The sequence below is a fragment of the Gossypium hirsutum genome, chromosome A08 (genome assembly GCF_007990345.1).
Source record: "Gossypium hirsutum isolate 1008001.06 chromosome A08, Gossypium_hirsutum_v2.1, whole genome shotgun sequence".
In the NCBI taxonomy this organism is placed as follows: domain Eukaryota; kingdom Viridiplantae; phylum Streptophyta; class Magnoliopsida; order Malvales; family Malvaceae; genus Gossypium; species Gossypium hirsutum.
In genome coordinates, this window is record NC_053431.1 from 113,973,592 (window position 1) to 113,988,373 (window position 14,782).

Sequence of the window (14,782 nt, forward strand, 5' to 3'; positions counted from 1 at the left end):
TCCGAGTGTATGAACGACCTCGGACTACTAAAGCTTCTGTATCTCTGATTGAGTTTTTCTGTTTGTCCTTCTTTCTCTGTTCATAACTGTATAAGGTCGCACAGACTTCGCTCAAAGATATATCACTCCTGCCATGAAGTAGAGTAGTTTCTAGGAACTCAAACTCCTCAGGAAGTGACCCCAACAGCATCAAAGCCAAATCTTCATCTTTGAATGTCTCATCCATATTCAGCAAATCAGTGACTAACTGATTAAATTTGGTGATGTGATCATTCATTGTGGTACTTGGGACGTATGTGAAGCGAAACAGTCTTTTCTTCAAGTGGAGCTTATTTTGATTGTTTTTCTTCAAAAAATTTTCTTCAAGTGCCACCCACAACTTATTTGCAGAAGTCTCCTTTGAAAAAGCATACCTCTGCTCTCGAGAAAGGCATGATCGAATTGTGCCACATGCCAACCGATTGATCGCCTTCCAATCTTTCTCCTGTACATCATCTGGTTTTTCTTCATCAATGGCAATGTCTAGACCCTGCTGAAAAAGGGCATCTAGAACCTCACTTTGCCACATACCAAAATGGCCTGTGCCATCAAAGATCTCCACGACCAGTCTTGCATTTGCAATTGTCGGTCTTGTCCACATGGACGATGTTGAAGCTCCTACACCGACCGTTTTCTCCATAATCTTTCAATATATACCTAAAGAAATCTTTTCTGATGTGGAAGATCAGTTTAAACTGCAACCACAGAGCATACTACGATTAACCTTCGGCTCTGATACCACTTGTTGTTCCAATAGGGTCGGAAGCGTGTAAATTATTGTACTAAAAAATCACACAAAGTTCAATTCCCAGGGAAGAGAGGTGGATCACATGGATCTCTTAAATACCAAGTCTTTCCTTAGACAGAATATCCCTTCTATAGTAATTTAATAGCACAATTAAATACTACTATTATACCCTCAAATATTGAAAGAAAAATAGGACAAGAAAGAACACAAGAGATTTAACGAGGTTCGGTAAATTATACCTACGTCCTCGGGCACTAACACCAGATGATAACTTTACTATCTCCAAAATATTACAAACAAATAGAATTCCTTAAGAATTCTCAAATGGGAGAAGAGAGAAAACTAAGAGAGAAAGATTGGTTGGGATGGTTGAAATGAAAAATGAAAAGGCCTATTTATAGTTGAAGTTCAGGGACTAACTTGCAAATGGCCTAAAAAATTAGGGACCAAAATTGCAATTATCCCATTCAACTTTTCAACATTCGGTGCAACTTGCTCAACCTTTTTAACAAGTTGCTTCCTACCTTTGTTGACCTTTCAACAATATCAACATTCCCTGTATAGGAAAATTATACAAGATGTTAATTTTCAAGCCTCTAAGACATTTATGCAATGATTTTTGCAAATGAGTCAAGTGTGGTTTTATGCAATAGGGGAATATCTGATAGTTAGTGAACGACACATACTACCCAGCCATCAGTGGCACATCAACAAGTCGTGGTAGACTAGTACAACATGTTTAGTTGGAGCCAAAGCCGTAGCCGTTGATTTTGTGGCAAAGTAGATCAACTTGTCTAATAATTAACGCTGAACTCTATTTAAATATTGTCTATAGTCGTCATAATTTAAACATTCAATAATAATTATCCCGATTCTAATGAGTGCGAAAAACTTGATGGCGCCGTATATAACTGAACTTAGCACACATAGATGTTTGAACTAACCCTAAAAAACGTATTTTTAAAAATAGCCATTAATTCATTTTTACTATATTCAAGTAAAAAGATAAAAAAATTGAATGAAAATTGTAGATATAATTTTCTTTAAAGAGTAAAAATGGATAATTGAGTTAATAAAGAACTAACTTAAAAAAACCAAATTATTAATGTAGTATATTTATTTTTTATTTTTATTTTAATATCCGTTTTACGGTTTATGTTCAAGACTTATGTTTGTTGCTCCCAATAATTTTTATTTACTTTTTATATTTTTAATATTTTTTATTTATTTGTTTATTTTAAATTTTTAAAAAATTAATTAAATGCTGACATGCCATCTACATGACAATTTATGTGTATGACATGTCAACAATGTTAAAAAAGCATTAACTTTTCCATGTATTTTCAGGTGGTTTGATAAAAAAACGCAAACTAAAAGAGACAAAATTTTAAATGAATGGATAAAATAACTTCTTTTTATAAAGTTGAAGGGTCAAAAAAAGTTATTATGCCTAAAAAAAATTATAAAAATTATTTTGTAAGTAGAATAAACTTGGACAAATAGATGTACGGATTTAGATGAACCTAGATGTGATTTTGTTCAGATCCATTCTAAACGTATTTTTTAGTAATTTTATATATTTCAAATTTGTTATAAAATATAATGTTTTTGTATTATTATTTTAAAATTAAAAATCATATAATATATATAATCTAAAGAATTTTTAAATATATATAAACTTATAAAAATGTATATAAATTATTTGATGTTCAAACTAAACCTGAACAAATGAATATTTAGGTTTAGATGAACTCGGCATTAATTTTCCTAAGTTCATTTCAAATGAAATTTTTTTAAGTAAAAAAGTTTGATTGTACGAATATTAAAATATATAAAATTAAATACAGGTAAATTAAAATTTTAAAAAACCTAAAAAAGAAAAATATGAAATAATAATAAAAAATAGTAACAATCAAAAAGATTTTCTTGCATATTTCTCTTAGAAATCATTATAATTGATTAAAGTTAAGAATTGTTTCAACTAAATCATAAAAATTCAAAAAAGATAATTTTTGTTTGAAATGAAGCAAAAAGACAAAGAAGAAAACATTCAATTATTCAGCGCATAAAAAAACGAGTGAGTTGAAAGTCGAAGAGATCCAACCAAAAATGAAGCCAAGTCGGTGATTTTATTGAAGATGAGAAATTATCCAAAAATTACCAAATTTTTAAAATTTCTTTACAAGTTTTCTAAAAATTCTAAATTTATGAAAAAAAATCTAAAAATTCCTTTAAAAGACCTGAAAATTTTTGTCAACTTTTAATAATATTATTTTCAAATTTAAAAAAAAACTATATACATAAAATTATTTATAAAAAAATATTTTTGAAACGAATTTAAATAAAATAGCGTCTAAGTTCATCTGAATTGAGACAACCATTTATACAAATTTATTTTAGATGTAAATCAATTTTTGTAATTTGTTTATAGATTTATACATTTATAAAGTTTTTCTTTTAGATTTTATATATTTTTAATTTCAAAATAATAATACAAAAACTTGATATTTTATTAAAGAAATAAAAGATATATAAAATTACTAGAAGTAAGTTAGAAATGAATCCAAAAAAGTCACATTCAGGTTTTTTGAATTTAGTCATCTGTTTGTTCATATTCATTCTAAATGTGAAATAATTTTTATTTTCTTATTAATGTTTGTCACATATAAAAAAGTGAGATTGTCTTGTGTTGTTGTATTATGGGTTGCTAATGTCACGTTATCACATTTTAAGAGTATTAAAAAAAAATTAAAGCGTGTGGTGGAACCCAAGTTTAGATACAAAAATATATTACGTGCCATTTTAGCATTTTATATAATTTTTTGTTTCTTTTAGCTTTTAATCTTTAAGTTGTATTTTTTTTATTAAATCATCTTAAAATGGATTAAAAATTTAACATTTTTAAAGTTGTTAATGTTAACATTAAAAAATAATTATTTTCATAAATTTAATGATTTTAATTTTTTTAAAATTTTTAAAATTTTTAAAAATTAATTAAATACTAAAGCATCATCCACGTGCATATCATGTCAATAAAATAAAAAGAATGTAACAATCATTTGAGTGATTTGATAAAAAAATTAAATTTAAAGACTAAAAAAATGAAAATAAAATTTTCTCTAAAATTAGAAGCTTTGAAAAAAATCATTATGCTAGAATTAGGTATCAACCAAGCAGCAGCATCGAAGAGCAAAGTTTATATTAGAAAAGGAAAAAGAAAATTTGAAATGGAAGAAACATTTTCCTCACCGCCCATAAATAATTTATTTATTTTTGGTCAGAACTCAACAATATTTAAAATTAAATTTATATAGACAATAATAAAATTTAGAACAGTTTTATTTTTAAGTTTTAACGCCTTCGTTATTACATATATAATTTTCATACAAATTTGACCTTTCAACTTAACCATTTCTAGAACTTTCTCAGATACCATGTTTGATATCATTCTTAAGGAAGCTAAAACACGCGCCTGACTCGAGCGTCGTCAAAATCTTACTGATGAAAAAGATCAGAGCAAAAATGAGCACCACAAGTATGTCCCATTCAGCCATACTTGCTTGCCGGCTGGCAGGCGCGTGGCTGCTCCGCCTGATTTGTGAAAAATAAAAATATAAAATCTTCTGACAAATCTAAGTCATAACTTATCAAACTCTGAATACTTATATATAAATAGAAGTTCTTTTTTGAACTCATTTGGAATATATTTCAAGAAAATGCCTTAATTTGTAAGTTACATGATGCAAGTGCACGACAGGAGGCATTCTTTTGTCCTCTGTTGCTACGTCACGCCTCCAATTTCCCCCACCTTTTCAATTTCAATTCAGCAAGTCTTCTTCTTTATTTATAACAACTATACAACACACCTTCCTTCCATTTTAACTTCATTCATTTCTTCTTCCATCTCACGCTTCTTTTTTTCTACTTCTCCGGCGACGATCTCAATTCACCGGAAGTTCTCGCCCTAAGGATTACCTCTATCATATCCTTCGACATCTTGTGATTCAGCTTATTCTAACTTGTCACCACCATGAATCCCGAATAGTAAGCTCTTTTCTTCTTTTCAAATCTTAGAAAGAAAATAGTTAGCCTGTTCTTTTATTTTATTCGGTTTTAATCACTCGTTTCTAGTTCGCTTTCTATGGATCTGTTTTTTTCTTTTCCTTTTGAATTAGCGGTTTCTTTTTTTAATTTCTACTAAATATATGTGTTTCTTTCGTTACCCTTATTATTCATGGATTTCTTATTCAGATCCGATTGAGTAAAGCTTCAGATGTGTATTGAATTTCTAATGATAAGTTAGCTAATAAATAATAGTTAGAGCTGAAAGTTGTGACTTATAGAAGTGATTTCTTAAGTTAGGTGACAGTTTATGGAGAAATTGAAGGTAAATCAAAGAAAGTTAGGGCATAATAATGGAAGTAATCAGGTGAATGAAAGTGTTGATTGTTATTCTAAAGTCATGTGAAGGAGCTTATAGTACTCAAAACTGCTAGAGAAAAAAAGTGAACCTTGTTTAAGCTTTCATCGGATGTTTGCTTATATGTTGAAATTTTGATTTTTTTAATATTTATTCTGAATTTTGTTTGTTTGTGTTAATGACAGTGATTATCTGTTTAAGCTTTTGCTTATTGGAGATTCTGGTGTTGGGAAATCGTGTTTACTTTTGAGGTTTGCTGTAAGTTTTTGGTTGCTCTTTGATTTTCGTGTCATTTTAACTTTGTGATTTGTTCTGGTGTTAATAGAGGTTTATGTTTCTGAACTCAGTTTCTTTAATTTTTTGCGAACCAGGATGATTCATATCTGGAGAGTTATATCAGTACCATTGGTGTTGACTTTGTAAGTACTATCTCAATTCCTTTATAGCAGTGGTTTTTTTGTTAATCACGTGAAGGTAAGTCAAATTTAAATTTTATTCCCATATGCAGAAAATCCGCACTGTGGAACAGGATGGGAAAACTATCAAACTCCAAATAGTAAGTTTTTGAAATTTGCTGGATACTCTTTCGTTTGTTAATCAAGATATATTTGGAATGCATACTATAATTGCTGTACACCATTCTTTGTATGCTTTAATCCTTTAACTGCTTTGTGTACATTCTCTCTGTTCGGTTCTATTCAATTCTGATAATGCGAATTTGATTTTTATAAGTCAAATTGTTTTTTTCTTTCTGTTGGCAGGATTATTTGATGATTTATACAGTTAAAAGCTGCATGACTGCATCTTTGTTCTGACCATTGTGGGTTGCTATTTGACTTTTCTTGCTTGTCACTGGACAGTGGGACACTGCTGGCCAAGAACGTTTTAGGACAATAACTAGCAGCTATTATCGTGGGGCTCATGGTATCATAGTAAGTGCCATATTTCACACCTTATCTGCGTTGTTCCCCACTTATTTTTCTTCATGCAGGAAACAGGATTGAAATATTGTTGCTAACATCTTGGCAGGTTGTTTATGATGTGACAGACCAAGAGAGTTTCAATAATGTCAAGCAATGGCTAAATGAAATTGACCGCTATGCCAGTGAGAATGTGAACAAGCTTTTAGTTGGGAACAAGTGTGATCTAACAGCAAGCAGAGCTGTGTCCTATGAAACTGCTAAGGTAAATTGATGGACCCTATTTGGTCATTTGCTGCAAACTTATACAGAGGTTTGTGTATTGTTGAAGTTCCATAATTTCATCATTCATGACTTGTTTCCTTTGTACAGGCTTTTGCAGATGAAATTGGAATTCCTTTCATGGAAACAAGTGCTAAGAATGCTACTAATGTCGAAGAAGCTTTCATGGCCATGGCTGCTTCAATCAAGAACAGGTACAGACAAACATATATATGGTAGATGAATTTATTTCCTCTCTCATTTGTAGGCTTTTATTTTCGAGCCAATTGACCCTTCTTTATGGCTGTTGGCAGGATGGCAAGCCAACCAGCAATGGATAATGCGAGACCTACAACAGTGCAGATGCGAGGACAGGCTGTGGACCAGAAGTCTGGTTGCTGCTCTTCTTAATGAAAAATAGGGTTTTGGTGGGGCTCATAATGCTCTCTTGTGTTAATTTGTTGCATGTAAAACTACTCCTTTAATGCTTTGGATATAAATTTCAGATGGTTCAGCATGATTTCCTATCCTCGTCTTTGGTTATGTTAAATTTCTATTCTTTTAATTGTATTTCATTTTAAGAATATAGTTGTACAAAATAGTAATGTCAGGTTTTGAAATTTATGTTTTTACCATGCTCTGGAATTTCAGAAAATTATACCATCCTTTCCTCCCAGAAAAACGTTGTATTATGAAACGTGTATTTGACAAACATCTAAATTTCCAACAGTTACAGTGAAAGGGAAATGCTGAAAACTAGGGAAGCATGCAAAGTTACCAGTAATCGCCACAAGAACAGCATCCACCCTTGAAATGGTGAAACCTAACAGTATCCCTAACAATAATCTCTCTTCTTTCTACGGCTGATATGTACTTGATGGCACGGTGACAATCACCGCAAACTCTCAAGTTCTTGAACACTCTGATCGGGGTCCCATATGGCACTACGATAAGCCCAAAGGCAATCGCCAGCTTTTCGCTATGCCATAATAGAAGCTGTTCTTTCTGCTCTTCCCCCACATCATGCAATGCAGATTCAAGATCTGGAACATAACCAGCCAATTTCATTTTCTTCTCCAACTCATTCAATTTCTCATGTATAGATGCTAATTCTGGGTGCACCCTATCCCCCGATCTGAATTCATGAACTGTACTCTTTATTTCAATCCAACTATAACCAGGTGTCTTTACTACCTTGTTGTCCTTCATCGAACGGCGAACCCTAGCAACATGGTCCCATTTGTTCGTTGCTGCATAAACATTAGCCAGTTGCACATAACCAGCTGCACTTTGCGGATCAAGATTAAGCAAGTTCTGAGCAGCGAACTTGGCCAGCTCCAAGTTCTTGTGGATCCTACAGGCACCCAAAAGGGTTCCAAATATGGCGGAATGTGGTTTGAATGGCATTTTCTTTATCAAATCTACAGCTTCAACAAGTTTCCCAGCTCGACCAAGCAGGTCCACCATACATGTATAATGATCTGGTCTAGGTTCAACCCCATAATCCTTCACCATAGAATCGAAGTATCGAACGCCAATATCTACCAGCCCTGCATGGTTACAAGCCAGAAGAACAGCCACAAAAGTGATCCAATCTGGCCTTATTCCTTCACCCCTCATCTCCTCAAATAAATGGAGAGCTTTCTCACCTGCACCATGTTGGGCATAACCAGATATCATTGCATTCCAACTAACAATATCCTTGCTCTTTGTCTCAAGAAACAGTTTCCAAGCATCATCCAACACTCCACATTTACAGTACATGCTAATCAATGAAGTACAAGCAGTTGTATCATCACGTAACGAAGACTTACAAACAAGCTGATGAACTTGTTTTCCCAACTGCAAAGCAGACAATTCACTGCAACCCAATAGGACACTGCTCAAACTTGAATGATTTGGCCTAATACCGTACCTTAACATAATTCTAAAAATCTTTAAACCATCCTCAGCTCGACAATTCTCCACATAGCCGGCGATCATAGCATTCCATGTCACCAAGTTTTTAACCGGCATTTCTTTAAACAATCTCTCAGCTTTTTCTATCTTCCCAAACTTCATATACCCACTTATCATTGCAGTCCATGCCACCACACTCTTCACTGCCGCAAACTCAAAAAATTTCTCAGCCAATTCCAGTGCCCCACATTCAACATCCCCAGAAATCATTGCACTCCAAGTAACGCTATTCTTCTCCGGCATTGCCAAAAACAACTCCCTTGCTTTCGCCATCGCTCCCTTTTGAGCGAAACCAGAAATCATTGTATTCCAAGAAGCTATATCCTTAGAGGGCATGGAATTAAAGAAAGACCAAACCGTTTCCATATCAGAGTTTTGTACATAACCAGCCAACATGATATTATACGAGACAGTGTCTTTTTCAGGAATTTGATCAAACAGTTTCTGGGCTTCAGTTAATTTCCCGGGTTTTCTAGAATACCCCGCTAACATTGCGTTCCAAGTAACAGTTGTTTTAACAGTCATGTTTCTGAAAACTCGGAGAGCGGAACTCAAATCACCTGATCGAATATAGCTAGTGATGATCTTATTAGAAGAAATGATATCATTGAGAGTATTTTGATCGAAAGGTGGAGATTTGTCAAGAGAAGGGGCAGCTGGGTGTGTGCTTGTTAAGTTATGGGTGGAAAGCAAGTTGGGTCTTTGCGGTGAATGGGCATGGAAATTGGAGGGAACAGCTTCAAGGCTGGGATTGGCATTTGGGGTTTGGACTGTGAAAGTGGAGAAAGGCCAGTGACAGTGTTTGGTTGGTAGGAAATTTTCAATGAAAGGTAAGGGGAAGTGTCTTTGGTTTCTTCTGTTTCTCAGATAATGATACATTTGACATGCTCAGAAAGAAAAAGAAGGCAGTCGTTTGGTTAATATTAAATCGATGGGCATTGACCTTTGTGCTCCAAGTGCTGCTTCAGCCCCCACCGACAGTGCCGCTTTCACCGTCGTCTAACGCCACTCCTCCCATCATAGTTTTATGGTGATTGTTAGTAAATCTTTAACAATGGTTAACTGCTAACATATTTTACTACCATCGACGGCGAAATGACAATTAAACTCTTTGTTTTTCAGAAAGTTGGGAGAAATTAGTATAAGAAATGCACGCAAGTGTGTAAATATAACGCTGAAACTACCTGAATAATTTAAATTTAGTAATACAAAAACTCAAAAAATTTGTAATTATTATCCAGCTTTTCATTTGTAAAACTTTCTTTTTATTTTATTAATTATCAAGCTTCAATATATATAAATTAATTGATTATATTTCCAACCAAATTCAAATTTAAACCGAGCTAAAACTTAAAAATATTTCTCTAGTTGTAACGAATATCAAATATTTTTAGCCCCTCATTAGTAGTAATGAGCGTTAGATCGAATCGAGTGAAAAATCTTACTTTATCATTCTAACTTGATTTAATTTTTTTTGAATCAAGTGAAATTATTCAAGTTAAATTAAAATATTAAACATGTCAAATTAAAATCTTGTTACAGAATAACTAATTCCGTGTTAGAGCTCATAAATTTAAAACTATATATTTTTAAAAACTTTTTCAAAGCAAAATAAATAAATAAAAAGATATTTTATTATGATAAACTTTGAATTATTAACTTATTTAAGTCTCAAAATTATTATTTCAAAAAATTACTAATTTGCTCATTTTGAAAATTGATAGGAATTAAAAGGATATTTTCACCAATCTTTTATTTAAATTAGTCGAATTATTTGAGTTATTCAAATTGTAAATTCAACTCGACTCAAAAACTCAAATTACTTATTCAAGTTGACTCAAATAACTCAATTCAATTAACTTGAAATTCAATTTTTATTTTTAATTTTTCGAATTCGATTACCCATAACGCAAGTAAATATATGCTGCAAACCCATAAATAGCGTTCCATGAAAGTCAATCTATTAAATGGAGCTCTTAATTTGAACTTACCCAATTTAAAAAACAATTAACGAATATAAAAAGTAATCTTAAAAGATTATAAGAGATTATAATCTAATAAGATTTGATTGTATAATCTTTAAGATGATATAAATCCCTTAACTATAGATAAACTTTATTTTTAGCAAATCTAAATTATAAATATAATATCTCCCCATCATCTGTAATCATCCATTAAATTCCAATTTTTATTTTAATAATAACAACTAATTGAGGCGTTATTTCTCTATAACTACTCTATTTTTTCTTTAGATTGCTTCCGATCCAAAATTCTCACTTTATAAAAATTAAGCTAACTTAAAACTCATTTCACCCAAAATCAGACTAAAATTCTAACCCTCACTTCTACCAACATTAAAACACCCCCGTCTCACATTTTGTCAATAATAGAGATTAAAATTTAAGAGGATGGAAATAACATTAACGCAATGTTTCGGACAGGACCAAAACTGATGCTACTACTTCTCAGTTGTAATATTCTCTAATTTTTAACCCAAAACAAAAACAGAATGGAAAACAAAAAAGATATTCATGCAAAATTACACTCAAAAACACGTTCATGGTTTCTAACAAGGGAAATGGTGATTTGTCTTGAGAGTTTTTTTGAGGGAAGGTGGGGGGACTCCTGACTATAGAATAAATCACAACGGATTCCAAGTGAAAACCATTGCGTAGATTGTGGTGGCGGACATCACTTGCCACCCAATGAGGGGAAGTGTCCAGGATCTGCAATTGAGGGAGCTTGCACATTGCTGGCTGTGTTGCCTCCATACCCACCTCTGGGACCACGGCCACGGCCTCGTCCACGCCCAGGTCCATAGTACCTCTCCCCTTCAGCTGGCTTCAGGAACTCATTGATGCTCACAGACTACACAGAAACAGCATTCATGCAAAACTTTAGTAAGTGGAAGAACACAAGTGACATCTACATTCAAGCCATCGGAATCAACAACAGTTAATAAGGACAAGTTGATTCAATCATACTTCTTACATTCACATTATTATGCAATTACATATAATTCGCATTTACAAATAGTTTAAGAAAGTAAATTTGGAACTCAAAATGTTCTGTTTATAGAAAGCAAGCGTTCTGTTCCGAGTTCCAACCCCTGAGAAAACCAACTCACTTAAGTTTTTGTTTATAAGAGAAAAAAAACAAAAGCTTGAAGATAACCAGGTGTGGCCCCCAAATCAGTTATAATTAACTAATGACTGGTGAAAGGAAAATCGAAACAGGATTCAAACATGCAATAATGGTGAAAGAACAGAACCCCACCCACCTAAGAACCTGAGAAGCATATTCAGAAAAGATAGAAGCATATTCTACTTAATTACACGATACAAACTCCAGAGGTGCATCAATACTTCGTTAAACAAAATGAAGATAATCAATCTATAAATTGAGAAAAATATGCAAACCTTTTTGACTTTTTCTTCTTTATCAGCATCCTTGCGCTTGTCCTTTTCAGATCCCTAACAAACAAAAAGCCCAGTCAATATCCCAGCACAGATTGCAATATAACAAGAGAGAGTTAAGAAATTTTACCAGTTTGATAAAGATATCATCATTGCTCTTCTTGTTCGAAAGTTGTTGCATGGACTCAAACTCTTTGACATCAACTTTCCTTCCTTCAGTCTTGAGGGCAGCCAAAGCTTTCCTCTTCTCCTCGAGAATCTTCTCATATTCTTCCAATGTCATCTCCTAAAAAAGACAGAGAATAAATACACATTCAAAATTAGAACGTTAACATGAAGGACTTATTAAACATGGCAAATCCAAACTAAGTCGATTATTGGATCACCCTAAAGCTGATTCCAGTAGGAAGTCTGGCCGGTTCATAATTATTGAATGTGAAATTTAACCAATATTTCAAGTAACATAAATTCCTCCAACAAATATTACCTAGTTTAAATGGGCTCCACAAACATCTGTATTACAACCACAGTTCAACTACCGATCCTATGCACTTCAAAATTTATTGCTTTTAAATGTAATGATGATAGACACATGGCCCAAAAAGAATACAGTTCAAGGTACATATATCAGCATATACTATTTATCCATAATCACCAATTAACGAGTAAACATAGAGGGAAATCACCAAAATACTATTGTTACCCTCCCACTACCCTCCGACAAAACCAAAATCATAACTGCGATTAAAAAAACTACCTTGTTTTCAGGCTCCTTCTCCTCAGTTTCATTTGCAGCATTCTCCTTGTTGGCATCCGCAGCATCTTCCTCTCCAAACTGCTTCTCAGTGCTCTTCTTCTCATTCTCAGTGACATTTTCTTCAGTCTCCCTTATTTTGGCCAAAATAGCAGATAATGATGATGAGCTCGCAACACAAACACATGTACATTTTTAAACATGTATAAGCCTTATCAAATAAGGAACATTTTTAATGCATGCCACAATAGATATTGAGAAAAAAGATACTAACGGTGCAATCTCATCAGTAGAACTACCCCAATTTCCACGTCCAGAACCATCACGCTTGAATTCATTCCTGTATAGACAAATGATGCCATCAATGGTTAAACAAAACAGAAACCAATAGAGAAATCATAGAAAACAAATCATGCAACCAAGAGTAGAAAAATACTAACCCACGTCCAGTCCCACTGTGGCGATCATACTGCCTGCGAGGGCGTTCCCCTTCTCCAGAATCTCCATTGTTAAAACCACCACGGCGACCCCCTCGGAAAGAACCTCGAGGCCCATCATAGCCGCCGCGCCTTTCATACTGCTTCCCATCTCCCTCTTCAGAGGGTCTGTACCCTCCTGAATACCCATTGGAGTTATCGCCGACTCTGGAATCACGGCTGAACCCACTGCCTCCACGGCCACGGCCTCTTCCAGTACCACGGCCACCTCCACGTCCAAGCTCATTCTTAGCCTCTCTCACTACATAAAAAGACAGGGAAAATGCGGGATAAATGAGTAAGCACACAGCATGTCAATGATTAAAAGTATTTTTCAATAAACCAACAATATCTAAAGCTACGGTCAGCAATAAAAGAAAGAATATTACAATGGCCAAATCCCAATAAAATCATTCCAACAAAATAATAAGTAGGCGTAATATTTGACAAAAAATCAGATTAATGAGAGATACAAAATATCCATATTTCTTTTGTTCTACTATATCTCTAATCCAATAAACCATACATAAATCCAAAAACCAATCACAACAAAGATACTCCACTAAGTTAACGAATCAACACAAGAAACAAATTGACTAATTTTATGGATGCTATCTTCAAATCAAAACAGAAAATCGTTAAAAAGAAAAATCCAAGAAGAAACAAAAGTCACCAGCTTGAGAAGGAGGTAGTGGCTTGGTGGGAAGCTTGGCAGACTTAGCAGGCTGAGCCGCAGCTGGAGTCGAAGCAGGAGCTTTCTTAGGCTTTTCAAGCTTTTGCTGCTCAACAGCAGCAATAAGCAAACTTGGGTCTTCAGTATCATCATCCAAGAGATCGAAAGGGTTCTTGGTTGCCATTGTTAACGTTTAAGAGATGACACTGAAAACTTCAGCTTTTTTTCTTTTTTTTTCTAACTTAAAAAAGAAACAGCAATCAAGAGAACCCCTAAGATAAGGTTGAAGCCATGTAAGCGAATTAATGAGGAAAAAGGAAAAGATCTAAGGTTGATGTTAGGAAGGTAAGAAATTGGGGAGACAAGAGAACACACAAAAAGTAATGTGAGAGTGGCTCAGTAAACCCTAGCCAATGCGGCAGAGAAATAAGAGTGACGGTAGACCTAATCTTAAAATACCCTATTTGTTTTGTTAGTGTGCGGCCGAGCTCATTTTAAGACTTGTGCATTTTGTTTTGGTCTAATTTTGTACACCCGATCCCAATACTCTTTGCAATCCATTTATCTTTAATAATTGAAGTCAAATTGGTATTTTTAAAATAAAAAACAATTTACTCAAATTAGCAAGTAGGGTCGTCATTTTTTCGTTTCTGAATTTTAATTTTAAGCTTTTTCTTCTCTTTTCCTTTCCTATATTCTGTATATTCATCCACTTTAATTTGTGTTATACATTAATTTTATTGTAGACAATTTCCGCATTATTTTTGTTTAAAGACAAGAATCGTTTATGGGTAGGGTTGGATTTTGGGCAATGCCATAATAAAATTTTAAACTCGTTTGATTGGTTCGGGTCAGGTCTGACCCAAAAAACAGGCTTAATTTTTTTTCAAGCCTAACTTGAATTATAGATGCTAAATCTAGACATGAATCGTATTAATTTTTTTATTTTATTTTTATATAAAAATTTAAAAAAACACTACATGAAAAGCATTAAAATAAATGTTTTCTAATAAATTGAAAAAATAAATTTAAAAAAAACTTTATACTTAAATTACATTGAGATAGGTACAATTTAATGGCCAGATGCCTCTAAAATAGTAGCAAAATTAACAATAA

General features: G+C 33.4%; 3 protein-coding genes across 4 annotated transcripts; 1 reads left to right on the forward strand and 2 right to left on the reverse strand.

Annotated features, from left to right (window-relative positions):
• The first annotated feature begins 4,439 nt into the window (after nt 1–4,439).
• LOC107939711 (GTP-binding protein YPTM2) lies at nt 4,440–6,915 on the forward strand. Of its 2 annotated transcripts, XM_016873076.2 has the most exons (9): nt 4,440–4,831; nt 5,393–5,465; nt 5,579–5,626; nt 5,716–5,763; nt 5,969–5,989; nt 6,068–6,139; nt 6,237–6,392; nt 6,500–6,603; nt 6,703–6,915. In XM_016873076.2, the coding sequence occupies exons 1-9, from the start codon at nt 4,818–4,820 to the stop codon at nt 6,797–6,799; spliced, it is 633 nt and encodes a 210-aa protein (XP_016728565.1). In that variant the 5' UTR covers nt 4,440–4,817; the 3' UTR covers nt 6,800–6,915. The 2 variants fall into 2 exon arrangements, with proteins under 2 accessions (XP_016728565.1, XP_016728566.1); XM_016873077.2 differs by lacking the exon at nt 5,969–5,989 and having other exon boundaries at nt 4,488–4,831.
• Nucleotides 6,916–7,033: 118 nt separating this feature from the next.
• LOC107939710 (pentatricopeptide repeat-containing protein At4g16835, mitochondrial) lies at nt 7,034–9,573 on the reverse strand. The gene has a single exon (XM_016873075.2). It carries the CDS (start codon nt 9,224–9,226, stop codon nt 7,163–7,165), a length of 2,064 nt encoding a protein of 687 aa, XP_016728564.1. The 5' UTR covers nt 9,227–9,573; the 3' UTR covers nt 7,034–7,162.
• Nucleotides 9,574–10,740: 1,167 nt separating this feature from the next.
• On the reverse strand, nt 10,741–14,152 carry LOC107939709 (RGG repeats nuclear RNA binding protein A). Its single transcript, XM_016873074.2, has 7 exons — nt 13,667–14,152; nt 12,958–13,255; nt 12,792–12,857; nt 12,521–12,650; nt 11,894–12,049; nt 11,767–11,820; nt 10,741–11,215 (listed from the first exon to the last, which is right to left on the reverse strand). Exons 1-7 carry the CDS (start codon nt 13,848–13,850, stop codon nt 11,039–11,041), a joined length of 1,065 nt encoding a protein of 354 aa, XP_016728563.1. The 5' UTR covers nt 13,851–14,152; the 3' UTR covers nt 10,741–11,038.
• Nucleotides 14,153–14,782: the final 630 nt, after the last annotated feature.